At 38.4% G+C, this 27,875-nt stretch overlaps 2 protein-coding genes across 3 annotated transcripts in view; one reads left to right on the forward strand and one right to left on the reverse strand.

Annotated features, from left to right (window-relative positions):
- Window positions 1-307: 307 nt before the first annotated feature.
- On the reverse strand, window positions 308-9,248 carry slc6a4b (solute carrier family 6 member 4b). Its single transcript, XM_042488518.1, has 13 exons — window positions 9,035-9,248; window positions 7,365-7,499; window positions 6,965-7,184; window positions 6,675-6,813; window positions 6,447-6,581; window positions 4,822-4,925; window positions 3,402-3,529; window positions 3,185-3,297; window positions 2,272-2,403; window positions 2,003-2,102; window positions 1,762-1,862; window positions 479-646; window positions 308-388 (listed from the first exon to the last, which is right to left on the reverse strand). Exons 1-13 carry the CDS (start codon window positions 9,246-9,248, stop codon window positions 308-310), a joined length of 1,770 nt encoding a protein of 589 aa, XP_042344452.1.
- A 5,178-nt stretch (window positions 9,249-14,426) lies between these two features.
- The window catches only part of sgsm1a (small G protein signaling modulator 1a), a 32,980-nt gene continuing 19,531 nt past the window's right edge, over window positions 14,427-27,875 (forward strand). For both annotated transcript variants that reach the window (XM_042488516.1, XM_042488517.1), the window contains exons 1-3: window positions 14,427-14,457; window positions 14,566-14,609; window positions 24,251-24,326. In XM_042488516.1, coding sequence (XP_042344450.1) covers window positions 14,439-14,457; window positions 14,566-14,609; window positions 24,251-24,326 — 139 coding nt within the window. In that variant the 5' untranslated portion in view covers window positions 14,427-14,438. The remainder of the gene's footprint in view (window positions 14,458-14,565; window positions 14,610-24,250; window positions 24,327-27,875) is intronic.

The raw sequence follows: 27,875 nt of genomic DNA on the forward strand, positions 1-27,875 counted from the left end.
TTAATATTCTGTCATCACTGACTCCTACAACCGCACAATGCAACACTTAAAATGGCAACATGTGAAGATACATACTATTGATCTAAATACACACAGACCGTACAGAAGAGTATTGCTCGCTCAGTTCCTCTTTGAAAAACAAATTTAGCAGCATTTTCCATTTTTTACAGAGTGTACATGTGCAGACATGTTGGACATCATCAGCAGGTAACAGTCATGATGTCAGATAATGTTCAGGTTCAATAACTTATAATTGTGGTTTGAATAAAAACTACAAGCAGGGGTATTTTTTTCAGTGTTTTTCTTTCTATGGCACAGAGGCCATGTTGAGGCTGTCAGCATGGATATCTGGTATGGTCCTCTCTGGTCTGAGACACACCGCCAACCTCTGTGGAAAACAAGACCTAGTTAATTTAAAGGAAAATGTGTCATGTTTTTTTTTTATCGTTGTGCACACTTTTCTATTCCTCTCTCCAACCTGTTTGAGAGATCCAGGGGTCCACACCAGCTTGTAGACCATGTAGATGGGGATCCACATGAAGGACGAGAAGCCAATGATGTATCCCACTGTGATGCTCCAGTCAGGGTACTTGTAGTCGAACAGGGTGAGGGGTGGCGCCTTCAGCAGGGAGCTCACTATAATATACTGAGAAGAGTTGGAATACATAACATTTCCATATTTAACATTTCCATATGTAAATGTTACTTCTGTATTCTTACATAAGAAATAATATATTGCCCTTCCCCATATCTGTCACACTTCCATAAACTGCGAAAGATATGTATATATGTATGTGTATATATATATATATATATATATATATATATATATATAGGAAGGAAGTCATGATAGTGTAATAATGCAAAATGTCAACAGAGAGATGAATGCAAATAAGAGGATATTAACCCTTTGAAACCTCGATCAACATCAGTTTTCTTGTGCTGTATTCAGACACAAGAAATCAAGCGATTTAAGCCTTTTAAACCCTGAGCAAATTGGTTTTATTTCTTTCAAAAACATGGGGGAAAAGGCAATCAACAACTTGTTAAGAAATGGTGACAAGAAATGACCTGCAAAATAGTTTTTAAAAGTGGAGGGTATTGTTAAAAAATTGTGAAGATGACTAAGAGAACATGTCCACAAAACAATATCCATGATAATCAAAATTAAATATTTTAAATTATGTTACAGAAAAATGGTGTATACATTTTTTGTTTTCGGTTTTCAGCACTTTTCTGGGACATTTTATACTTATTTTTTGTGCTTATTTTCAGGTGGTTGTTTGTTTGTATGTGTATATGTAACTTTAAACTAATTTCTTTCTCATTTTTGGGCCATGTCTTGTTAAGTTGCTTATCGCCCTCTCCCCATGTTTTTGTAAAAAAATCAACTACTTGCTCAGGTTTCAAAGGGTCAAACAGTATGTAGAAATAGAGGAAAATTGAGTGTTTTGCAATACATATGTTGTAGAAAAAGTTTTAAGGAAGATATTTCAAAAAGAGGAGGGTTTAACTACAGAGAGGGGTTAGCTGTTAGGTCTTCAAAGGTCATTGGTCCAGTAGTCTTTTGATCTTATTCCTCCTCTTATCCTCTATCCTCATCCACTTCTGCCCATCGATCTCTGAATAACTTAAACAATGTCGCTTATTTGACCTTATTAAAAAGACTACTAATATTTATTTTATTATGTTTTTTCTATAACCTTAGTAAACGTTAGCTTTGTGGACATTTAGCTCATTTAGAAGCATTTCATATCTCACCGCTAGAAATGCTGGACTTATGGCCACCCAGCACACCTTCCAGAATAATCCTGGGGATTTGCCCAGCATGGCCTGAACATCACTGCTAAATCTTTTGATGCCTGAAAGCAGCAAAATAAACATGAGGCTCAGCCATTTGTTTTTCATATGCTAACAATGTATTTGATTATCAAGGGTCATCAATTTACATTGCAGATAAAGAAACTGAATGCCAGACGGTCGATAGTAATATCTTATTTACCGTAGAACCAGGAAACCGCAATGGCCTCGAGGAAACCCACAGCGATGATGGAGCATCCTACTCCGAATTCCTCCAGCAGCTTCACCACATAGGCACCACCCTGTCAATGACAATATGCAGTGTCTGATAACATGATCCACTGTCATATCAGTCTTCAATTCAGTTCAGTGTAAAAAAACAGCAAATGTGACTGAAGATAACTGTGTGAACTAACAGGGAATTGAATTTGTTTTCTTTAGTTCAACTAATTTGATATGTTATTAGCTTACATTTGTAAGGGTGCTTAGAGAGCCCAAAAAGCAGACAACTACCAAGCCCAGAACAAAAAGTTCACGTCTGTGAGAAAAATGATCTGGGTACTCATCCAACACAGCAGTGATGATCGCCTCCAACCCGCCAAACTGAAACACACAGAGAGCACTCTTAATGTTACAAAGTTTAAAGCAATACTTCACCCATGAAATAACTACTCGTATATCAATTACTCACCCCATGTTATGTTGAATTCCTGATGCAAAATTTCTCACATGCCTCAACAGTGAATCTTGAACCCAGAAACGACGAACATTGTTGATGAATTAAAATACATGTAAATTAAATAAATTATTGTATTTCGACCAAAACCGTACTGTTTAAATCCCTGTCCTCATAACAGCCGCATGGACACGTAGTTTGCCCAAGCGTGTGCGTGCATTCAACACACGTGCTTCCCCAGGTATGCTGCTTGCACACTGAAGTGTTTTAAATAGTAAGATTTTAGCATAAATCTATGTGTTTGGGAAGAACTGAGCAAATGATAAATAAGCCTCTTATTGTACAACATGAGTTGTGTGAGAGTTTGTAAACAGATGATTAGATTTTATTTTTGCTGTTGTTAAATACAGTCCCCCTTTACTCCAATTTATCAACAATCTTCTCAGTTTTTGGATTCTTTGTTCATTCTTGAGGTATGTGAGAAAATCGTTTTTTTTTTTTCATAAATTCAAGGTAACACAGGGTGAGTGGTTTTTAAATGAATGATCATTTTGTGGGTGCAATACTCCTTGAAAATGCACAGTATTATATTGTAGCTTGTAGATATTTCAATCTGCAAAAGCAATTCAATTAACTGAATCCAGCTGAATAGTTTTTTGTAGTATATAAAGTGTCCCTGTGGCCACCATGCAAGTTCACAGTTTGTACCGTACTGTCCAGTCCCAACGTGATCATCATCACAAAGAAAATGATTGCGAAAAAAGTTGAGCCCATCATGTTTGCAATGGCTTCTGGGTACGTGATGAAGAGTAAACTTGGTCCTGAGAGCACGAACATATGGAAGATGAACAGTTTAGGGTCAGTGTTTGATCTGTGATTGAGTTTCATCTTTTCATTATTTCAAGTATAAAAGTGATTTCCTGACCTTTATCTCTGGCTACATCCTCCACCTCCACCTTCCTCATCTCCGCCATGTAGCCTAGCACCGTGAAGATCACGAACCCTGACACAAAGCTCGTCAGGCAGTTCACCAAACTGGTCACAATGGCGTCACTGTTGAGGGAGAAAGAAACCCTTTCAAAAAAACAGGGCATAATAATAGTCATTTGTAAAATTCTTCTTTGAATTTTTTCATTTCAATCAGAGACACTGTTCAACAGTATGCTGTATGAGGTGAAAGGTGCTCAGTACTCTGACCTTTGCTTAATGGGATCCTATATATTTTCTCTTCAGCTTTGTGTCAGACACACGAAGACACTCCTGGCTAGTAACCATAGACACCAACAGCACTAACGAGGAATATAATAAAGGGCGTATGACATGTATTCACGATGTAAAGACAGATGTAAAGCATCTGTCACATGTAAACAGTCTTTGGAGTAATTAGTGATCATACGAAGAATGCTTTAAGGAAATATAAACCTTCCATTGAGCTTAATTATGTAGTCAGGGTTTTGGATCAATATATCAACATCTGTAATAGAGCTTATGCACCTGAAAAACTTCCTCTAAGTGTTTATTCTTCTTACATTAAGATCTGCTTAAGCCAGAATTGTTTGTTTGTCAGGTACTTTGCAAATGAGATGTACTTTTTCAAAGTTGTAAAGAAGACAATTTAATGTTGTAAAGAATGCATATATTCTCAATTCAAATCAATCAATAATGATAAATGTATATTTCATTTATTATTATAACTATTTACTAGTATCATTATTGTTATTATTATTAGCAGTAGTTGTAGTAGTAGTAGTAATAGTAGAAGCAGTAGTAGTAGTAGTAGTAGTAGTAGTAGTAGTAGTTGCAGTAGTAGTTGTAGTAGTAGTATGAGGAATGACACATTATATTTTGGTAATATGTTTGGAAAATGCTTGATGGGTCAAGAAACTACAGTATCCAGTTTCATTCATAATCTGTGTGTTTACTACTGTTTCCTCACATGCCACTCTACTCTAATCACATCAGCCACACATACTATTAGTCACACTGGATGTGTACAGTTTAATAATTTGTCCTGTGTACAGCTTGGCATTTATACCCACCATGTAGTATTCACCACTCCTACCTCTGATAACATTGTCTCGACCACACGCCATTTTATTTAATGCATGAGCAATAAATTCCACAGCTGCTCTTAGTGTTCTGACCGCAAACTGTGCACCAAAGTCGTTCAACTCAGTCCTTAAACTCAACGGGAGGTGTGATTTCTGTGCATAGAGTGTACAAAGCTTTTAGCCTTTTATCTGGACTCTCTGCTTCTACTTATCAAACTGTGGTCAAGCCACAAATGTGGGTTCACATCATGAATCAGTGTGTCGTGGGTCTACACATGAAAGCCCAGCTCTTACCGATAGCAGTTATTTGTGAAAGGGTTGTAGCTGGACAGAGCTAGGAGCACCCCGAACCCGGGCCCCAGGGAGAAGAAGATCTGAGCTGCAGCATCCACCCACACCTAGAAAAACAGATAGAGGGACAGAGGGAGACATCTGAGACTTTTAGCTCTGGGACACTACAGGTTGCACTCAAAAGCATAAAATACAGTATTCCTAAATTAGAACGAGTTTCTGCCAGGTCTTTCCTTTCAGTGATTTAATGTCACCCTTCAAATGACAACAAATATCTTCACATTTTCATTTTTATTTTTGTGTTCTGATCTCTCAGTGTAATTTACCAAACATGTGAGGTGTTGTGTCAGTTGTACAGAGATCTAGTTGCCACACAGCTGTACGCAGGGAGATCTGAAGAGCAGCACGCATTCGGCATTAAAAAGAAGAGGGCAGCGTTGGATATTGGTGAGTGAGACAGAAAGGAGGCCTTTGTTAATGGGCAGAAAATCTAAACCAATTATGCATCTTATTATCCTGCTCTGTGGCTTATTTATGCATCTCATTTCGTCTCATCCATATTCCCCTTCAACCAAAGCATTCACACATGTTTAGCAAACGACCGCTGTGACCCGGAGAGAAAAATAAGGACGTTTCATAGAACTAAAAAAAAAAATTTTGTGATGTGTTATTTCATTACACCAGTCCAACAGCAGAAACACACTTCTTGTTCAGAGTTTAGTCATTTCGGGAAGTTATACTGTAAAATAAAGCAAATCATTCACTTTCTGTTTTGCATTAACCATACATTTGAAGTTCTGGGAGGAAAATGGTGGTCAAAAGGGTATCTGTTAAGAATATTTAAGCCTTTAACATCTGGAGTGACATCAGTGTTTTCCTGAGAAAACTGGTTTGATTTCTTTTAAAAACAAGGGCAAAAGGTAACGACCAGATTTGTAAAAGTTGAGCAGAAAATGACCTGAAAATTAGCTGGTGGTGATTATTAGAAATTATCGCAACAAAATAGCGAAAAATATCCAGAAAATATACATCAATGATATATTTAAATTTATGTTAGATAAGACATATTTTTAGATAACTTGTGAAACATTTTTTGTGCATTTTCTAAGTTTATTGTATTTCCTTAATTTTAGGTACATTTCTAATTTTTTGGAAATATCTCAAGTTGCCCAATGCCTGCTCCCCATGCATTATGAAATAAATCAAGCCAGTTGGCTCAGGTTTCAAAGGCTTAAAGTAACTGCTTTGAACAGACACATCCACAGCTGTCATCTGTCAAAAGATCAGAATGACAAAAAAATTTGTAAAAAAAAAAAACAAAAAAAAAACCTACTTCTAAGAAGTAACATTTCTTTGTTTTTTAAATGACATGCAACGATAAATCATTTTCCTCCCATCATGTTCTTTCTTTTCTAGGATCAATCTGCTCATGGAGCACCTTTTACTACCTACAAAATGATTCAGCAATAGCTTTTATATGGATCTTTTAAATTAAGTGCAAAAGAGTGCAAAACAATATTCTCATGGGACAAAACACATGAAGCATGATCATGTTTTTCTTGTTGGAGATTAAGGAATTGCTCCTTTTCTAATAAAACCAACTGAGTGACCAACGCTGTACAACTCACACTGGTCTCCAGCAGCTTCCCCCACTGGGGTTTTAGGTAAAACACCACACCTCTCCAGGCTCCTGGCAGAGTGGCGCCTCGTATTAGCAGGATGAAAAGCACAATGTAGGGCAAGGTGGCGGTCACCCACACTACCTGGTGTGGAAGAAAGAGATGAATCAGGAAGAGAAACAGAGATATGTGAATAAAGATACACAATTATCCTATATATTGTAATAATAACACTACCTTCCCTGAAGTCTTCACGCCCTTCCAGAGGCTGAAGTACACGATGGTAAAAATGAGAAAAAGGCAGAGCATCAACTGCCAGCGAACACCCCCAACATTTCTAAGCCCCGATGACTTGTGGATCTCCAGAACATTCCTCCTGCAACAATAAAGCACATAAATCACCACAGTTTCAACATGAAACACAACATTTCACTCGCAAAATCGCCAGCCGACAATATTTGTGTAGAGTATTACTATAAAGCTATTTATATATGTGTTTCCTGCTACTCACACTTACATGCACTTACGTGTAAAATTCCTCTGCTGGAGACCTTGAGGAATTCGTCCAGGTGACGTTGTCCATCCCAAAATAGTTGGTGCAGTCGGGGGTGTTCCACACATTGTCGCAGTTTGTCCAAGGCAAGATGGTGGAGAAGGAGGAGTAGAAGTAGAAGAGGGCCCAGGCGATGATGGTGTTGTAGTAGAAGGACACGTACAGGGCGATGATACAAATGGCATATCCTATACCTGAAACAGAAGAAGAGGAAGTCATTTGTGAAATGTCTCTATAATTATTCACTGGCTCTATCTGAAGATACATTTACAGAAATCAAACAACATAGAGAAAGTAAAATGGGTATAACTCTATCACTGAGTCACAGATAACCCATCTGATTATCTGCTGAGCAGCGCAGTGCGAGACCTCACCTTTGAAAATGGGACAGATGTGTTTCCATATGGAAATGGCTCCGGTTCTGTGGAACTGTCCCAGTGCCAGCTCCATGTAAAAGAGCGGCACGCCACCAAAGATGGCCATCAAAATATAGGGAATCAGGAAAGCACCTGCACACATGAGATACATGAGGACAGCCTAGATGTTAAGTTGGGCTTTGACATGCAGGTCATGATGACTTTTAGTGCTGTCGCATGGGTCATGACATTCATGAATTCATTCATAAGAAGGCTTGAATCTTGATTTTAAAAAAAAGAATGAAAAAGTGAAAATGCGACATCTCGTTGGCCTCGTGTGCCAATTAACCCTTTGTAACCTGAGCAAATTGGCTTGATTTCTTTCAAAATGAAAGAACAACAAAAGACGAAATTACCCGAAAATTTGCAATTAATTAGTAAAAAGTACAAGAAAATTACTGGAAAATCACTTTTTAAAAAAAGAAAGAAAGAAAATACAAACAAACAAGGAAATTACTGGAAAAGGTGCTTTAAAATCATTATAATTATGTAACCTACTTTTAAATATGCAACTATAATTGTAAAAAAAAGTTTTTACCTAACTATTTTCTTTTTTCTCTAGATATTTTTCCCTAAGCTTTTAAAAATAATAATTTTATAGATCTATAAATTTCTCACAATTCCTGGAATAGTTCTTTCCAAGTTGCTCATTTCTCATTTTTCACATATTTTGGAAAAAATTGCACAAATTTGGTCAGGGTTAAAAGGTTTAAATACTTGAGATAAGGGGTCTGAAAGCAGCACTAGTCGTTTCAGGTTTCAAAGGGTTAAGCTACTGAGTAAATTGTGGTTTATATCATATTTTAGGTCCGAAGGGAGATTTACAAAGATCAACATCTTTATTAGATCAAAACAAAATGGACAGGAACACACCATAAAGGCTGTGTTAAAAACACACTGACCCACATATCCACACACAAAATTATAAAATGAAATGCCTACATAATTTTCTGTTTTTTTGTAGCTTATCAATATTTTTCTGCTATTTATGCTTTTTCCTATCCTGTTTGCATGTGTTTTAATCTTCTTTTAAATCTTGTCTTGATGACTTTTTATGTGGTGTGTAAAGGTTTTATCTAAGTAAGCTTGTCTCGCCTCACAACTGGATTGGCTGCTGTAATGTAGCCGACTCTTAGTTGCTGATGTTATAAAGTATCATTTTAAGTACAGCCTTTTCAAACAAACTACAAGATGACTGTGCCAATCTGTGCACACATTTTAGTAAAAAGCATTCACCAAAAGAAATTACATTTTTCTAAAAACTGAGAAGAATTGAAATTAAGAAGCTCGTGCATTATCAAAACAAGGTACTGATTAAAAAGTGAGCAAATATAACTAGATTCAGACTATGTCATCAAAAGAAACTTTTTAGAGGAGTTTTAGCGAATCGTGCTTACAGATGCGCACTTCAGCACCATGGAGAGTTTCTGCTGCCAGATGCGCAGATTCAGTCTATTTCCTGAGTCATTTTAAAGCCACTTTGGGCGCAGATTGTGTTGTTAACCCGATTTGAAGAAAGCACAGAAGTGTTTGCCAAGAGGCCTCCATACACAAGACATCAACTCACACAAATTCAAACTTATGAAATAAAGCTGAATGACCTGGTTTAAAATCTCTAAACCACTTACCGCCACCGTTTTGATAACATACGTACGGAAATCTCCAAACATTACCCAGGTCCACCGCAAAGCCAATGACAGACAAGAGAAAATCCATCTTTTTGCTCCATTTGTCCCTGGAGTCCGTTTGTGTGATGACCGGCACCGGGACCGCGTTGTTGGAGCTGTAGCCGGGGCTGGGGGAGCCTTGGTGGGCCATGACTACTGAGTCCTGTCGGGGCATCGGACTGTGAAAAGTCAGTCAGAGGACCAGCTCCTCAGAGAGGAGGATGTTTCTCCTCTGCTGATGACAGGGAGGAGTGGGAGGAGTTGGTGGAGCTGCAGCGGACACTTGGGGATACCTGTTAGTGGAGACAGAGAGGTGAGACAGAGAGGAGTCTTTCTACTGACAGCAGCCTCACACAAACTTTCAAACAAAAACCTCCAGTTGATTTAGAGGTCACGTGATACTGCTGCTCGATAAGATGGCTGTGGTAAGTTTAGACAGACAGGACTGCAGCTTGGCTCACTTATTCTTCCTTTTTCCCTTCTTAATTCATTAGCATATATGTGCTTTTTTGCAAAATCCTATTTAATTCATATTTGACAGTGGCAGGATGTTCTGTAAAGTAACTGCTGATGGTTGTTAGGATCATCATCCTTCAGTGACAATGAAAAGACAAGCAGAGATCACTGTGGTCACCGCTAACACTTTACAACAAGGTCCACAAAAAACGAGTTTTTACTGGGGAACTATCATAAAGTCACACGTTTCTTTACATTTGAAGGCTTAGCAGTATGTAGAAGCTTTATTTGAAATTGAGTGCTATAATATCAGAAACAATTATAAAAAAAATGTCTAATTTGCAATTGAAAAGGGCCTGAAAACTGTTGGGAAATTATATACAAAGCATCTAGTTAAATACTGAAAAGTCCAATTCATAAATCTGGTGCAAGTGTGATTGTGTGAATCTGATTTGCAAGAATAATTTCTGCAAACGTTCTGTCTGAGCAACAGGTTACACAGCAAAGTAAAACACTGATGGTAGAGTAATGGTTATCAAGATTTTAATCTGATGTTCATTATTCTTCAATAACAATGATGTGATGTGAGTTCTTTCATCACACAATCACAGTGTAAGTAGGGTAGATCGGGTTGGTTGGCACTCAGCTATTTGCTGGTTCTTTGAAGGTCACAGTAACCAAAATATATCATTAAAAAAGGTGAAGATTATCAGTCATCCAGGTCATGGTAATTGCTATCGTGAAGAAGCCTCTCTGTTGAGAGGTGAAACATCTTCAACAAACTCAAGCAAGTCCAGTTGCCTACGATATAGAACTTAAAATTATCATTAAAAATGTTTCTTTTCTTCACCGGCTCATCTGTTAGGCCTACAATAAAAATCTGAAAGTCACTAACATTTCATTTTTAAAGTATTGAAAGTATAAAAGTCATATAAACATATGATAAGAGTGTGTTATACTGAGATATTAGAAGTTACTCTAGTTAATAGACAAAGGAATCAGCCACATTTTGATTTAAGATTTGAAAGTATATGATGAGTGATTGTGATGGCTAACATAAACTTACCACATGGTTGGATCAAATGTTAGTAGGGTTGGTTGGCATATTTTGGGTTTGTGATGGGGTTGGCTGGCACAAATGCACAACATGACTTCAGTCATATATCATCTAACTGTAGAAAACATTTGTTTACATTAAAACATATGTATTTACAGCCTTATTTTCATTATAATCTTAAATTATGCCTGCGAAATATGTTACAGGGTGAAGAGTGAACAGTTTGGCTCTCTACTTTGTAAAAACTACAGAAAGAGCGGCAGCAAACCTTTTTTTTATTGAAAAAAATACAAATTTTAAAAAGCATTCATGGTTTTTGTCAGTTTAGTATATAATTACTTAGAATTACACTACATTTGTGTAGGGATGCATTGTGACTTGTTTCAGATAGAAAGGACATGGGACTGAGTGCAAATACTTTACTTACTTGTGAATTGCTACATAGCATCTTCCTTCCTTCCAGTCGTCACACAGTGCTTCAAATAATAGACAAAAGCTAGATAGAATATACGGACACAATATAAAAGTAACATATAAAACCAAAATAGAATAAATAAAACAATGTAAAGGCAATAAACTAGAGGGTCAAAGCTGGAGAATAAGTTTCACTGAAAATAAATAAATAAGTAGGTCAAGGTCCTGTTCATACAAAGGAGCAGGTAGTCCATTTGAACATTCAAAAGTTGGATGCAGAGAGCCATAAAAAGCAACTTGAGTCATCTTGGCTTCCTGATCTTGGTGTTAATACAGTTTGGTGAAGATAACAGAATAGAATCACGGAGGTGTAACTGCACTCATTAGGAAAAACCTAATAAAAAGACTTTATAATCAAATCCACCCCTTTTAGCACGGAGCACTTTAAAAAGGCTGCTAACAGGATATTCGGAGTGCAGCCGTCACGCAGGAGAGAGTGCATCAAATGAAGTTACTTTGGAAAATGGATATGACACAGAGATAGGACAAGAGACATCCAGACCTGTCATAAAATTGTCACTTAAGAGCCAAGTGGAAGCCAAACTGTCTGACCTGGTGTTACATGACTAGTTGTCTGGTGCATCTCCTGAAGCTGTGAAGTGGTGAAATGCTGATTCTTTATCATAGATAGATAGACAGATAGATAGATAAATAGACAGATAGACAGACAGATAGATAGATAGATAGATAGATAGATAGATAGTTTTCACAGTTCAGATTCCTCCAGCTTCAACATGTCTTCTCATTGCCAGAGCAAGGATGAAGAAGAGTAAACAATCAGCCTGGGGGAAAAGGCGGTTGTGGTTGCTCAGCCGAGGTGTGGTGGCCCCTGAGGGTCAAAAGCATAAAAACATAACAACAAACCATATAGCACTGGCCTTCTCTAACATACAATCCTGTCAATCTGCATTGGCACACATGGGCAGAAGAACATCAGACTGACAGGAGCCTCCATTGCATGCCCCAGTGCCTGTTCGAGCACGTCGAGTCTAATCACACATGGATATGTGCATGTTGGCCATCTGCGCTTACAGACGAACAGACATGGACATGACACAGCATTGTTATCTCTAAAATTTAGGGTTTTTTTTAAACTGTTATCTGCGAGCCCCATTATAATGTCTTGTCATCTTTTTTGTCCTGTGGGCACATAGAAGTGAGTAAATGTAACTTCTCTTTTCATCGGAATTTGGACTTTCTGATCATCACATTCACATAGGCGCATTTACAGTATGTCCCTGTAAATCACCTATTTGACTCTTGACTGCAAATAAATGCCATTGATTAGTGTGTGCATTGAACTGACAAACACATATAAATAAATACTGTTGTTTTCCCCATTGACAAGTAAGCAAAGGCCAGCTGGAGAGGAGCTGTGGTGTGCTGTTTACTCAGGCAGAAGTCCTGGTGTGGCATTTAACAAGACATGCTATTACCTCACATTATCTAACGCCACTGTAAGCTGTGAGTCATCCCAGCGAGGGAATCCTGGGTTTAAGAGGAGGCTTATGAGGAAAATAGAGAAAAAAATCGGACCAAAGCATCATTATCACAATGACACAGGAAGAGGTCTCCTTTTTTCAGCCAAACATAAACAGCTGCTCTGTATTTCTAAATGAATATCTTATATCCCCAAGTAACACTTTGATGTCTGAATAGTTATTGTTGTTTGGTTTTGTATTGTCATGTAAAATCGTAAGATTACAGGGCTCAACAAGTGATTATAGGACTCCGAATGAAGGACAACGAATCATATCTTGTTTTGTTGCTTCTGAAATTATGAGGGGAGCATTGGGCCCCTCTCCTCTCAGTCTGTCATCCTGCATTAACCCTCCATCCTTTCACCACCTGATCTACCTGACAGCTCTATCCTGCAGGCAAAGCTGGACTCAAGGCCCAAAGAAACTCCACACTCTGCTGCACTGAAGCCCGCCAACCTCTCCTGCACATGTTCTGACTCAGATGGTTGTTTTCCTGAGCATGTTCTCACTCATACAATACACACTGAAATATGAAAACTGTTACTAGATGGGGAGACAGATTCTTATTTAGATCAAAGATGAAAAATCATAGTTCACATGAAAAAATGTGTTCTTTTGGGCACTTGTGCATCAAAAAATGACACAGTCGCCATCTTCTGGACAACATGTGAAATAGCTTTTGTGAAACCATTACTAGGCAATAAGTAGAATAACGCATGTTATAAAACAATGACAGATAGCTGGACAGATAGAGTCAGTACACACAAGAAAACAAAACATGGAAACAACACATTTTGCACATGGCGTCATCAGGTTTGCGATACAATGCACAGATGTTAACAAGCTGGAGCTGCACTGAATCCATCAGCAGCAAGGTGGAAACCCTGCTGAGTAATCTCCCATGTATGGTCACATCTATATGCCTGTTGCTTAAAAATGTTGCATAAACAATTAAACTATCCCATTACATACACATCAAAATTGATAGGTTTAAGTAGCATATCATCTTAAAATGACAATCAACATGACAGATAACTGTATATACCTACATCAAAGGGAAGATGAGGGAAGGTAGTGGGGGGGGGGGGGTGTCCTGCCTTTCTTCTACCTCAGTCTGGTTTAATTATCTGTAAGCAGAAGAAACATCCACTAAATCAACCAGAACAAAGAAAAATTATCTAAACTTCAGATATTTTTCCAGAGTGTATGCAGCAACAGGTGGAGCATATTTGCTTCAAATTCAGTGTTTACATATTTCTCGCACATCATAGATGCTTAATCATATTTTCTGAGATTGTACACATTGAGCCCAATGATTGCTGAATGGATTCATGATTTTTTTTCCTGATCTGTGTGATACAGTTTCTGGTTATTCATAGGATTTGGTCTCCCAGTCTTTCCCTAACTTGAGCCACAAGATGGCGTAAAGGTACAGGCTTATGTTTTCATATTGGGTAAATTTGCAACAAGTGCTTGACTCCCATTTCCATAACTTGTGTGTTTCTGCTGGTTTTCAGTTCTTTATATTTAAAACCCATTCACATTAAATGCATATCTGTGAGGAGTTAAAATTACAACAGTGATGTCACGGTAATATGTCTTCCACAGTGAAACAAATAGGCCTGTTGAAGTTTGATTTTCAAATACATGGATTACTAATCTTACTGTAGGCAGCTACAGTCTATCTATATGGAGATTGGACTGAATGTAATGCTAGAAAACTGTCTTTGATTTATTATAAGCTTTTCGTATTGATAGGCTACTTGGACCACCCAATGGACGCTCTGCATGTGTCTTTAAGGGGCGTGTGTGAGAGGAGGTGGAGTTTGGGATCGCAGTGTACAAGCAGCACTCAGCTGATGGGAGGAGTGCTGCCTGCAGACAGGAGACAGGATCCATGGCAACAATCATGGCAGGTGGGAGCAACAACAAAATGAGAAAAAATGTCTCTATTTCTATTGTTTTGAGAATACAGACTTGTGACAGATGGTAAAATGTGCTGTGCGGGACTGTTTGTGTTTTAGAGGCAGAGACCCGTCAGAGGCTGCTGCGCACCGTCAAGAAGGAGGTGGGTATTTACAGCTCAGCACTTATCGAGTCGGAAAAACAAACACGTTGGGTTTGTATGAAACTGTTCGCCCTGTGCTCAGATAAGTGAAACCCCATAAAGTCTGGGTGATACTTGTACTAAGTCATTTGTCTTTGTATTGATGATGCCACCTGAGATTAAAGGCTTCACCACTCAAAGACTAGAAAACAAGCTCACATTAAATATTTAAATTGTAGTCTTGTGGGTTTTTTTTAATGTGTATGTCAAAGTCAGTGTTTGGTGTTGGAGTGGTCGTGCTGCAGCTCACTAATTATTCGGGTGGAGAAGCAGCATGAAAGAAACAGACTGTCTTCAGTCAGTGATTGTGGTGTTTATGGCAGAGCAAACCATCAGCCTTCTGCCGAGCCATTTGGTGGTTACAGGCAGACACAAACTGTGTTTGTGTGTTTGTGTGTGTGTGTGTGTGTGTGTGTGTAATGCATGTACTGAGTTATATGGTGTTGAGTGGAAACAAATATGGAAGCATCTCTGGTGGTTTTTTTCAGCTGGTTGGTTCAACACTTCATGTCACTCATCATCATTCGAGGTTACTGCAGAAACACAGAGGACCAGAGTTCAGCTGAGATCAAATGAGACCTTGTTACCATTTAGTCCGTCTGACATTTAATCCTTGAATTAGGTTTCCTTTTAGAGATCTTCATCCTTGTGGATACTATTTACTAAGATTAATTTTGCTGTCGATTTTTAGATCCCAAATGCTGAAAAAAGAAAATGTTTGCATGGATGTTTGCATACAGATCTATGACAAGTTTAGAACTGTCACATAAAGCCTGTCATCATTTCACATGGGGGATTATGATGCTGATGATGAGAGGCAGAGCTCAAGTTGGATGAGCATCCATTTGGAGGAAGAAGAATGATGATTTGGTCACTTTTTCTAATGTCTGTTTTCATTGTTACTGCTTCAGATTCACGCCAGCTAAATAATTATTGTCTCTGGCTTGTAATGGCTTACAGGCACAGTGAGTAGAATTGAGTTGCATTTAGTGGAACGGACTTGGCAAAAGTGGAATATAATATTCACAAGTATGCTTCAAGTGTTGCATAATCCCATGAAATGAGAACTGTTTTCTCACTGCTTTTGTCACTGAAGAACTGGTCCTTTATATCTACACAGGGAGCAGGTCCCCTTGGAGCCCTCGCTGCATGTAGCACCACCATACAACCCAAAAAACTTGCTATGGAGAGTAGAGCTTTTTATTTATTTACTCATTTTATTTTGTCATTATTATTATGATTATTTTACAAGTCTGTGGCCTCCTGCATGCTTAAAAGGGAAGTTAGGGGTGTTCAGTTTTCAGGAGTATTTAGCAACCTCGCTGCTAGATGCCAATAAATGTTATGCACTGGTCCTTTAGGCTAATATTAAAACATTTTAGGCCCTGCTGTGCTTACCGTTGCACTGGTGAAGCTAGCGTCTAGAGGTCGTCTGACGGATTAAAGTCCAGCATTTTTGGATTGTAGCTGTCAAAAAATTATAAACACAGACAGGCAGGCTGTTGTTCGTGTTAAACCACTGCATTAGACTACAGGGTTGGGCTGCACTAATCATAAATCCAGCACTAAATTCTCAACTAGCTAGCATCAAAGTAGCTTTGATTTTTTTTTTGTTTTGTTTTTGCTCCGCAGACACAAATAGTTCCGCAATTGTTTGAAGTGACAGCTGTTGCCTAGCAAAACTGGCAAGCAAACTGGCTTGTCACTATGTGTTAGCTAGGTTTGCACGTTAGTGAAGACCAACTCCGACAGCCTGTTGGACAATGTGTGTCTCTCTTGACTTACCGAGGCGAGCAGGAAGGATCCTCACCTGTTCAGAGCTGCATCCTCCGCCGCCTCCTGCACTCGCTGACAGTCGCCTCCAGCAACCTCACCAAACTGAGGAAACTCTGGCTCCCTTATCCAGTCAAGGGAGAGTGCAGGTTAGAGTCCCTTTAAAAGGGTCCTGGTCTCCGCGACACATCTTCATAATGTAGCAGTTCACAGTCTTGAAGCACTACGCGTGAGTTAGCCAGCTAGCTATACTGAGTCAGCTAAGCTAAAAACAACAGCAGGAGCGACAGAAAAGCCCTCACTGCCGCCACCAATGTAGCCGAGCTGGAAGTTGCCCCCACGACTTTTTTTTCGGCCATACGGAAACTCAAGAGGGACACAGAGTAGGCCTCCAGAGCAGTCTGTTACACTACAGTCTACAGTAACATTAGATAACCACCGACCGTTAATGTAGGCCCAATTAACGATTTAGGACAGCTGCGAAGCGGAGTAATACACGAAGAGTTAAAAGTCTCACTGCTGTCTTACTGTATATCAACAGTCTTGGACTGTCTCTGGACAAAACAAATTGCTTGGTGGGGACTAAAGAAATGGCTGAGAGGGACAAGGAATATATCAGTTTACAAGATAGTCCTTTGTAAATGTAGGTATGACCCTATTTTGCTTTTATATGCATAACAATATAAACAGTATAGCATTTGGTAGCATGGAGTGAGAGGGAAATATCCAGTTAAGCTAACGTTAGCTTAACCGAAGTTATTTGTTAAGGCTAATGTGATTTAAATCAATGTAATGTTTGTGAATTTCAGGTACATTGTGTTGTATAGTTAACATCATAATTTTACACTGTTTTGATCAAATGTCAGGTGAGATATGTTGCCCTTACTTATTTTACGCTTCTGTCTAAACTGGCTAACTCATACAACCTCACTGTACATTATATTAGCAGCTGTCTAAGCTGAGCTAACTTTAGCTATATAACAGTTACAGTTGACAGCTACAGCATTTAAAGATTTTGTAATTATTTCTATGAAAAAAGTTGTTAGTTTGTGTAGTGTAGCCTATTTTAATTCAGTATGTGTTGCGTTATTTATCCAGTTAGTAAACACCTTTGGTTAACCCCTTCAAACCTGGATTGATAACACTTTTCCTGAGCTGCCTCAAACGCCTTTCACAAGCCACCCTTTGTAACCTGAGCAAATTGGTTTGATTTCTGTCAGTAGCATGAGGAAAAGGGCAATAACCAACTGGGCAAGAAATTCCCCTTAAGCTGCAAGAAATGATGAAAAGGTGGTGAGAAAATGGCACTAACAATAACACAAAAATTCATTTAAAAAAAGAGGGGAGGATTTTTAGAATTTGTCCCAAAACTATTTACAATTATAACACTTTTATATTTAAAATTATGTTACAGGAAAAAACAAACAAATAAATACATTTTTTATTTTCATATTTCTCAGTCATTTTCAAGTTTATTTTTGTTTTTCACTCTTTTTTATGTTCTTATTTTCTTGTAACTTTTAAAACTTTTTTTGCTAATTTTTGGGCCATTTCTTGTGAGGCTGCTCAACGCCTTCTCCCCATTTTTTTTTGCAAGAAATCAAACCAATTCACCCAGGTTTTAAAGGGTTAAGTTTGAACTTGATGCTGGTACAACTGTTAGAAAACTAAGACTCCTCACTGAAACACAGAATTCTAACAACAGAAAATTATTCAAGTATTCACTGCAATGTGATTAAATATTCATAGTTACACCAATTCAGCTTCGAGCAATCTAGATATAGTGCATGAACTGTATAGGAGATAAATAATGGTTGATTAGTTTTTTTTAATGAATATCAGTCTGACATATCAGCAAACTGATGTGTGTGTCACTCCGTTGTCCTGCAGCAGTGTTTACTTTGCGTCACTATTGAGGTTTTTGTTCAGTTCTGTTTGTACAGGAAAGGGTTTCTCAAAATTACAGACACCTTGCTCAACCTTTACAGTCAACCCTGGGAACTTTCTAGCACAACCTGAACTATTATGTTGTTTGGTTTGTTTGCTAAAAAACTGAAGGAGAGGAACAATAACAGTAGTTTTAATGGAGCAGAGAGAGTGACTCATTCCCCTTTCCTGGCCAGGTTTACCCCTTGCGAGACTGCTTTGTTTAACATCCCTCTGTTAACAATTGATGGATTAATTTCATCAGTTTCATCTCAGCTTGCCTCATAAATTACAGGACTTTATTTCTGCCAGACAAACAAAGATAAAAATCACATCTTGGATCTTGTGAAATGAGGAATGAAGAGACTTTGGTTTGATTTGTTTTCCTCTGAGTCCTGTTTGCAGTCTTATCAGTGGAGACCAGACCCTTCCCATGATTAAACCTGCTGCCTGTGAGCTGATATGGCCTCACTGGGATTCACTCACAGTGGCCCTTTCACTGTTTACCACAAACACAGCCTGATGGAGTCTGTGGATGGACCAACAACACAGTATGATAGCTCACTTTATTTAAAGAGAGCACCTCATGAAAATTAATGTTGATCTGAATGAGTAAACAAAGAATTAAAATTTATTTTTAGTTGTTTTTTTATATATATATTCCCCTTTGAGGAAAGATGGATGTTGTTTTTACTGTATTTCCATAAGTTTGTCATTATTATTACTCTGTGTGGGTTATGCCATATGGTGTCTTTATGCTGTTTGTTCTCATGCTCTCCTTGTCCAGCTGGTTATGTGCCACCAGTCTGCTCAGTATACCTACATGTGGGCCATTATCCAGAGAGCACAGGACGTCTGTGGCAGCAGAATTACCTTCTGGCACAAATTGGTTTGAATGAGATCTCTTATTTTTCTTAGATTTTATACAGAGCCCCTCTCAGTCTGTCTCCGTCTCTTTGTCTTGCTCTGATCGTGCCTCTGAATTGCGCTCCTCCCTCTGTCTTTTTGTATATCACACGTGCACACAAACACACACACCTGTGTTTGCTAAAGGAGAGAGAGAGGGGGGGGCTATTAAGAAGAACAGGCCACAGAGATCTGCACCATTTACTTTGCTGTGTGCTTTCACAGGGTAAGGTTTCAGGCAGCCAAGTGTAAGATAATCCAGTCTTGGTTTGTGTTTAAAGCTTAATAGAGATTTTCTGAATCCTCAGTAGAAAACAATAACACAGGGTTGATTCATACTGCAGGAACAAGCTGCAGGGAAATCATCAAATACTGTTGTTGTTATAGATACTTGTAGAGATGATTATGCTCTATTATACAGTTTTGGACCTTTCCAGGTTAATGTATTCCTAATCAGGTTTTAGTATGGATGAGATAGGATTACCTGGCAAATTTGCACATCACTTACAATCAAACTGAGCCGCAAGGGGCTGTTGGCGTGACAATTAAGGTAATGCTGTGCAGCAGCTTCATTTCGTCCTTAACCTGGAATGATGCTGTATGTGTCATGATAAAATGATTCCAGGTTGAGGCTGAAAATTCACTCTTGATCTTGGAAGTTGACAAAACAATCTCACAAAGGGGTTGAGCCAACATGGGCAAGAGGTCCTCAAAATATTTAGAAAAAAATGGAAATTGATTATCTACAGTTTGATGACAACTCCATCAGCTGAAGAAGAACATGTGATATGATCAAAAGCTCCAGATCATCTATTGAATGTACCCTGTGGTGAGATTGCCTTATCAACTGTTCCAGGCAGTAGGGCTGTCCTCGTTGCTAGTTTGGGGCATTGAAGCTTGCACATTAGTTATACTAGCTAGAAAATAAGAATAGTTTTCAAAATGGCTAAACTCTTACTGACAGTTTTCAGGTGATTTGCAAAGCTTGTTGTAGATATGTGACACACCAGTTTCCTTTGGTGCATCTGGCACTCAAGTTTGGGGGTCATCTTTGCATATTGTGAAATGATTCCAGATGCTTGACAGTGTCCACACCTTGCCAGCATATTTGTAAGCCTGTAACGTGTGGTCATTCTGTCCCTAGTTTCAGTAGTGCTGGACTACTGGTGACTGACATTAGATGAGAGTGAGTCAGAGTCACAAAACTTAGTTCAAATGGCCTTGTCCTGAAAAAAACTGAAAAGAATTAATGTTAATACATAATGAATAATGTTGGATAACTATTCTTTTTTTTCAATTTATGGGCTATTTGGGATTTGGGGATTTTAAAAAGGGAGCCTTTGAATACTGATTTTGATGTTGATTACCATGGTAACTATCGAAGCTCGATGCATTCGGGTCAGCCCCTACCAGACGTTGTTGTGGTTGTATCGATTCTGTGGTGGAATCATGTTTACTGCCTTTTAATAGTTGATCAGTCTGCTTATTTATTATTAAGTTGTTATTCAAATTATAGAGTCTTTATTCAGATGTGTGTCTTTAAATCAAAAGTGTAGTGCTACCACTGATGATTTTTCTTGTTTTTTTTCCCCGTCATTCTTCAGTGGCCACAGAGATGATGAATAATGAAGGCTGGATGTTAATGGATGGGGCTCTCTCTCTGCCTCTTATTTCTTGGCTCTGATGTTGCTGAAGTTAATTGGAATACTCTGAAGATCTTTTATCACTCTGGCTGATGCCTTCAGGCTGCAGTGGAGCAGATTCATCAGGCTTTGCTGTTATAACAGAGATATTTAATAACTGTTGTCAGGTCACGCACATTGTTTCATCTGTAAATTCTTATGAAAACATTTTGCGTTTGGCATTTTAGTAGATATGGCTACTCTAAATAGTAAATGTTGTGTAGATTTGTGTTTTCTTAATATCAACTAAATACAGTCAGACTCCAGGTGACTGGATGGTATGTGAAACAACGACAGCACGGTACATCTAGATATTATTAGTTACTGTAGTTGGGAGCTGCAATAATTGTTGTTTATTTCAGCAATGAATGAACGTTGTTGATGCATCTTCTTAGGCGGAAGTGATCCACTGTGCAACACGTGCCGTCTCCATAGAAACCTGCAGGTTGTCTGAGCGTAGACACTTAACCATATGAATTCCTCTGAGGCCTGATCTGTAGCCCAGATGAGAGAGATGAGAAAACAGGAGGAGTCTGTGTCCTCAAAGTGGCAAATCAATCAGTTTCCTGTATGTCAGGTGGACTCAGAAAGAAAATGAGTGCATAAAGTTCCCTTGTGTTTTATCTCTGTGTGTGTGTGTGTGTGTGTGTGTGTGTGTGTGTGTGTGTGTGTGTGTTTTATAAAGGCTTTATATAAGTGTGGTTGTGAGCTGAGCAACTGTGCATCACATCAGACTGGCACTGTCTCTGTTGTGTTGACAGCATGAATCATATTTGTTGGTGCTGAAGATAACAATGCTACTGATGCAAACAGGCCAAATATGCGTGATGACTGCTGTCGAATTAGTGAATGTTTGTTTCGTATGATTGTTTCATGGGGACATGGTTTTAGGCTCTTTTCTTCACTGAGTGTTTTGAAAACCATTTTGGTTTTGAGAGATTAGTCAGTTTAGGACTTCATCTTGCATTAACAGTGAGGGTGTAATCAGTCCTCAGTGGGCAGATTTTTCCTGCATAATCACAGAAAAACAAGTTGTTCTGTGTTTTACAGATAATTCTGAAATCTTGGGCTTCATGGTTTGTGTTATTGTTCTCACTTTATTCAGGTGTTGCTTCTTTGGAAATAAAATGAGCTCCCTTTTGTTCTGATAGATGTGTGTAAATTTACACGTGTTTTGTCTCTCACTTTTAGACTTACAAGTAGCAGGGTTCCCACTGTCACAGAAAATCTGGAAATGCCATGGAACTTCACAGTGACATTTTCCAGGCCCGGAAAAGTTATTGAATTAGTAAAGATCATTGAAGGTTTTGAAAAGGTCATGGGATTTTGTAGTGTGTACTCAAATTATCTTCCGTGAATAACCTTCCATGCATTGTAACATAACAGGACAATAACGTAGCTCTAAAATGTTTCGATGTGTGACGTTTAGTGTACCATCAGGTATGTTTATTTTCTCTCTGTTACATCTCTTTCTTATTGTATGCCAGCTACAGTTAAAGTGATATAGCAGTTTCATGGTATACAGTGGTATGAAAATTGCCGGCTATCATAACTAGATGCACGATAATATCAGAACATCATCAGTTTCAGCAGATATTGGCTTTAAAATGACAAAATGAACATGTACAAAGCATCAGCCCTAAGTTGAAGAGTTTTTCTTATTTTGCACAATGAATGAATATTACATAAATTGAAAAGCATTTTATTTTATGTCTCCATTTGCTGGTGGGCCAGCAGGTTAAGAGTATTCATAATATGTTAATCATTTACAGAAGAGATTTGATAAGTGGAGATATCGTTATTGGTTATTAGCCAAATGATCAGAATATTGGATATCGGCAAAAAAATCCATTAGCGTCAAATCATCATACCATTTACATTTGCTTATCAAGGGTATTGATAAAAGTCTCACCTTTATCTTGGTTATTTAAAAAAGGGAGACTTTCTTTAAGGATCATTGTAACTGATAGTAATAACAATTATGTGATACTGTGACACCACAATATTTTCGGAAACAGTTACGGTACTGTGAAAATCTCATATTGTTGCAACCCAAATGACTGTTACCTTAAATTATGTGTTGAAAGGGATTTGATATGACTGACAAATGCTTGGCAAGTGGGGCAAGAAAAAACGTATCATAGGTTCTTGAAAAGTCATGGAAAGTTTTACAAATTGTGTCCACAGAAATGTGTGAGAATCCCTGAAGTAGGTTTGACCATTACATACTATATAAAAGTTAAGGGTATTATAATCCATCTGTGTACAGCAGCTAATCTAGATATTAAAATGTCTGGTCCATAAAATTGAGCCATAGTGGAAAATCTAACCTGAAGACAGAATTTTATCTCCCTATTTTATCTTATGATTAACCTGTAAGTATCAAGCCATGAAAACTGATATTATGTGACAGCTTACTGTTTCTTGACCACTGAACTGCCTCAAAAAAGATTTGGAAGCATTGAATCAGCGTGTAGATCAGGAAAAAATGGCCAAAGTAGAGCAAAAGGAACATCCACCACCGAAGCAAATAGGTGTCTGCGTGTATTAGCGAGTGTGTGTCTGTGTTTGTGTAGAGGGTGAAATATGGTCATTGTGGACAGACTCATTTCGACAGGAAATTACAGCTATCTGTGTGGCTGTGTCCGGACGTTGATATTCCCCATGCAGATTGCAGAGCGGTGCCCACAGAGGGGGACGTCTCCATAGCCACCGGAGGGATTGATTTATCAGTAACTGCTGGTCTGTAGCTGTTGTCAGGTCAGCGGGGAGAGGGGGCACATCGCTGTGATGACAAAACCTAATTAATGAGTGTACCTTGTAAGCGCATGTGTGACCTTCTCCATCTTTTTTAAAAAGAGTTGGGTTTGCATGAATAGGATGTCATCATCGGCCTATGACGCAACAGAATCAATTGCTCCCACTGAGGATTACAAACTGTTCAGAAAACGGGGTCTATGATGGATGAATGCCTCCGTTTATTCCCCCCCCCATATGTACCTCCTCCATTTCCCAGTAGAGGTCCTTAGGATGAGAGCTGGTGACTCATCCTCCAACTTAACATACACTCTTCCCACTCCGTGATGTTCTTCCTCTTAACTTTTCAACCCCAATTTACCCCTGAGCCCTGCGCTCTCTTCCCATCATTTTACCCTGTTGTTTTAAACACTTGTTTTTTAAAGTCTCATTATTATTCTCTGAGATAGTTTTTCAACACTTTCAACAAGCCTCTCACCTCACAGGCTGTGTGTGTGTGTGTGCCAGTCGTGGCATGTTAATGAATGAGTCATCCAGCATCTGCCATGTCTTTGACAGGTGAAGCAGATTATGGAGGAAGCCGTCACCCGGAAATTTGTTCACGAAGACAGCAGCCATATTGTGTCCTTTTGTGGTGAGTAACCAAATATTCAAATGAATCACACAGCTTTCATGCATTTATAACCTCTTCAGCTTGAACAATTCTGCAACACTTAAAATAGACTGAGTGGGTTGTTTACTGAAATCATTCCTGATAATGTCTGTTTTAGTTATATGTAACACCTTTTTATGTAATAGTCTTGTTTTCTTACAATATCCCTTTGTATGTTGGTTACTACCAATATTCTCTAATTAATTTTACACTGGTGATTTTCATTCTCTACATGGATTGCTATCTTTAACTTTACAATGATTACATAAAGGGACAGATTACACCAAAATCAAACACCCGTATTCCTTTTACCTGTAGTCTTATTTATCATTAGGTGTTTTTAGTGTGAGCTGCCAAGTGTTTGAGATATCAGTTGTAGAGATGTCTGCCTTCTCTGCAATATAATAGAACTAGATAGCACTCGGTTTGTGGTGCTTTAAGCCCCAAAAAAATACATTTGAAAAACTCAACTGCAATGTTTCTTTCAATAAATCATAAACCTGTTACTCAAGATAATCCACAGAACTTGTTAGAAACTATTTTCTTTCTACCAAATTACACCCACAAATCGTAACACGGAAGGTGTGCATCTACTGCCAGCTAACATTACAGCTCCGCTAAGAAGGAGGCCATTGATGTTTTCATCTTGTGCTGTCAGAAGTATATGCCTCTCGTTCATGAGTATACACACGCTTTCTTCTGCGTGGTGATATGTTTGGTTGGTGAAATTCAGTAGAAAGAAGTAGTTTCTACTTAAAAACTGCTCACAAGGTCTGTGAGTATCTTGAGTAACCAGGCCATGATTTATGGAAAGAGACATTACTGTTTTTAAATGCATTTTTGGCGCTTTGAACACCACAAGCTGAATGCCATCTAGCTCCCCTATATCTGAGAGAGGACAGACATCTCTACAGCCCATATTGCCAACATGCGGCAATTTACACCTGAACTGTCTAGATTGATAAATGGCACTACAGGCGATAGGAATAATATTTATTTTTAATTTGGGGGTGAACTATCTGTTTAAATTTCCACAGTCACAAATGACCATACAAAACACATCCATCATGATCTAACTTTTATGGTTACAAAATTAAGTACATAATGAAATAAAGTAATACATAGGAGGGCAGCTTAGTAAAACAAAACTTATTCTGTACATTTTTACATCTGTTCAAGCCACTTGGTTAATTAGCACACTGTAATTTTTGGCACATTTCCCTTTCTAATAATTCCACTCCACAGCTTTTTTAAGAATAGAGCATTACACACAAGTTCATTCAGAGTCAAATTTAAAGTTTGAGATTTAATTAATGTTCCAGCTCTCTAATTAGAAAACAATGATTCCTTCTTGTCCCTTGTGCAAAAGCAAAAAATAAATGTAACAGAATCAAATGAATGTAAACAAAATGGTCAAGAATAGAACAAGAATTATTTACAATTGCCTAATTGTTTGCACATAGAAATATTCTGAGCAGTAATATACATGCAGTCTAGGTTTCCTGGCAACAATCTTAGTCTATCTTAGAGGATAGAATCAAGTTGATGGGCATTTTTATTAGACAAGTTTTCCTGTAATAGAGATCTTCTTCTATATTCATGACACCTCTTCAGTTCAGGAAGGAAGTTGAGATTTTAGCTGATACATAAAAAACAGGCAGTCAGGCCCAGTGGTGTGAAGATCCACATCATCAGCATAACTTTTTGTAAGCATAAAATCTGTCTGATTTAGAAGTAAACGACTTTTAAAGTTCAGTATTTCACCAAATGTTATTGTAATTGCTTCCAAATAGTGCTAGCAGAGTGCAGCATAATTACTGTGAAAAACACGCTGCCCACATGCAGGCGCTCACACTGGTCAGATGTCTGGCTCAGTTCAGAGCTGTAATCAGTAACAAGATCTATTTGGGGATTTTAGTGTGAATAAAATGACTCTCAGCTTAAATATGTGATATTTTTACTAGCTGAAAGCCATGCACATTAATTGGTCTTAACTCATATTATGAGACTCTCAGACAGCCATTGAAATGTAGAGAAGTGTATTTATGGCATAAACAAAGTGAACAGTGGTGAAAACCTTCTCTTGATATAGACTCTTACTAACATCTAGCAAAGTTGTTTTCATCATACCGCTGGGTAAATATGTGTGAGGAGATGCACCAATAAAGATACAGAGAACCTGGCGGGTCTCTGTCAGCCTTATATTGTCATGAAAATAATAGCACACATATATTGCTTAGTGTGGGAATGGGCAACATCATATATTTAGTAGGGATGCTGGAAAAAAGAGTAATACATACACACGTGTATACAGTTTGGAAATAAAAGAGGTGAATGCAGATTTATTTCGTGGGTTGGTTTATGGGAATGCAAATCTTTTAGTCAGTTTGAGTGCCTATGGTTTTTGTGTTCCACATTTTATCATACTGTAAGTGTGTCATGCAGTTTGGGACTCACACTGGTCTGGTCTTGGTCTTGACTTGGTCTGGATACACTCTGGTCTTGGTCTTGTATTGGTCTCAGTTTGGGTGGTCTTACAACAGTATCATCATGTCACACACATATGAGCTCAATAAGTAAATAATTAAAGTGAAAGCAAACAGTCTGAATCGGCATTGGAAGGTCAAAGTGACTTCTAAATGTCTTGCTGCAAAGAGATTATGTAGAAAAAAAATCAATTTTGTTGTGCTTCTTGGGTCCTCAGAAGTAATATAACTCCCTCATGATATTTGTGTATAGCTCATTTCATAGTGGAATTTAGAGAACAGCTTGAAACTGTATTAAACCAGAATAAGCAATGATTTTGGGCATCCTTCCCACCAAGTTATCAGCTTACCCCAAATCTCTTTTCATAGTTTTATTTTTCTCTTTCAGGGTTATGAAAATAATTTGTCACAGAACACAGATTTTTTTTACAGTAAGATAGAAAACCGTTTCCTTTTTTTACTTGTGGGCATTGTATGTGCTTTATGTGTTTCCATTAGTGTCCGCATGTCATCAGTATTCTTGGCCTGCGGTGCGGATCATCTAACAGCTTGTTATAATAGCTGCCTGTCTGAGGCGTATCTTTTTTACTGCTACAATCATACGTCCCAGTGGACACGTAGAAGCTCGGGATGACCCTCTCATCGCTCTATTCTATACTCAGCCACCTTCCTCCTCCTCCTGACTCCTGCTGTGATCCGTATAGTGGCTCTTGTTACTACACGTCCTCTTTCAGCTGCGGTCTGTTCAGAGATGAGAGTGAAGGGGAGGATGGGAGAAGAGCTCGGCCAGCTCACTGGGGAGCAATTAGCCTCCACCATCATGGCTACTTTGATGAGCTGCCCAGGCAGAGTCTGAAATGCAGACACTGTGAAGAGAATGTGTGTCAGAGCTCCACCATTGACTTGAGTTATGAAGCAATTAAAGGAAGCGCAGCAAAGCTAAAAGCAGCCATAGTTACATTGATACATTTTAAATCTGTGTATTTCCTTGATTTGACTGTTAATCCTTAGTTTACATTTTTTCACATTGCACTTTCTTTCTCTC

The sequence above is a fragment of the Plectropomus leopardus genome, chromosome 6 (genome assembly GCF_008729295.1).
Source record: "Plectropomus leopardus isolate mb chromosome 6, YSFRI_Pleo_2.0, whole genome shotgun sequence".
NCBI lineage: Eukaryota > Metazoa > Chordata > Actinopteri > Perciformes > Serranidae > Plectropomus > Plectropomus leopardus.

What these genes read in the sequence shown, in the direction of transcription:
- slc6a4b (XM_042488518.1), bottom strand. Translation starts at nt 9,248, where the DNA reads ATGCCCCGACAGGACTCAGTAGTCATGGCCCACCAAGGCTCCCCCAGC. An exon ending in TTCACAAATAACTGCTATCG is followed by an intron (nt 3,530 to 4,821) that starts GTAAGAGCTGGG and finishes CTCCCTCAACAG; the next exon opens with TGACGCCATTGTGACCAGTT. An exon ending in CCCCTGGATCTCTCAAACAG is followed by an intron (nt 389 to 478) that starts GTTGGAGAGAGG and finishes TGTTTTCCACAG; the next exon opens with AGGTTGGCGGTGTGTCTCAG.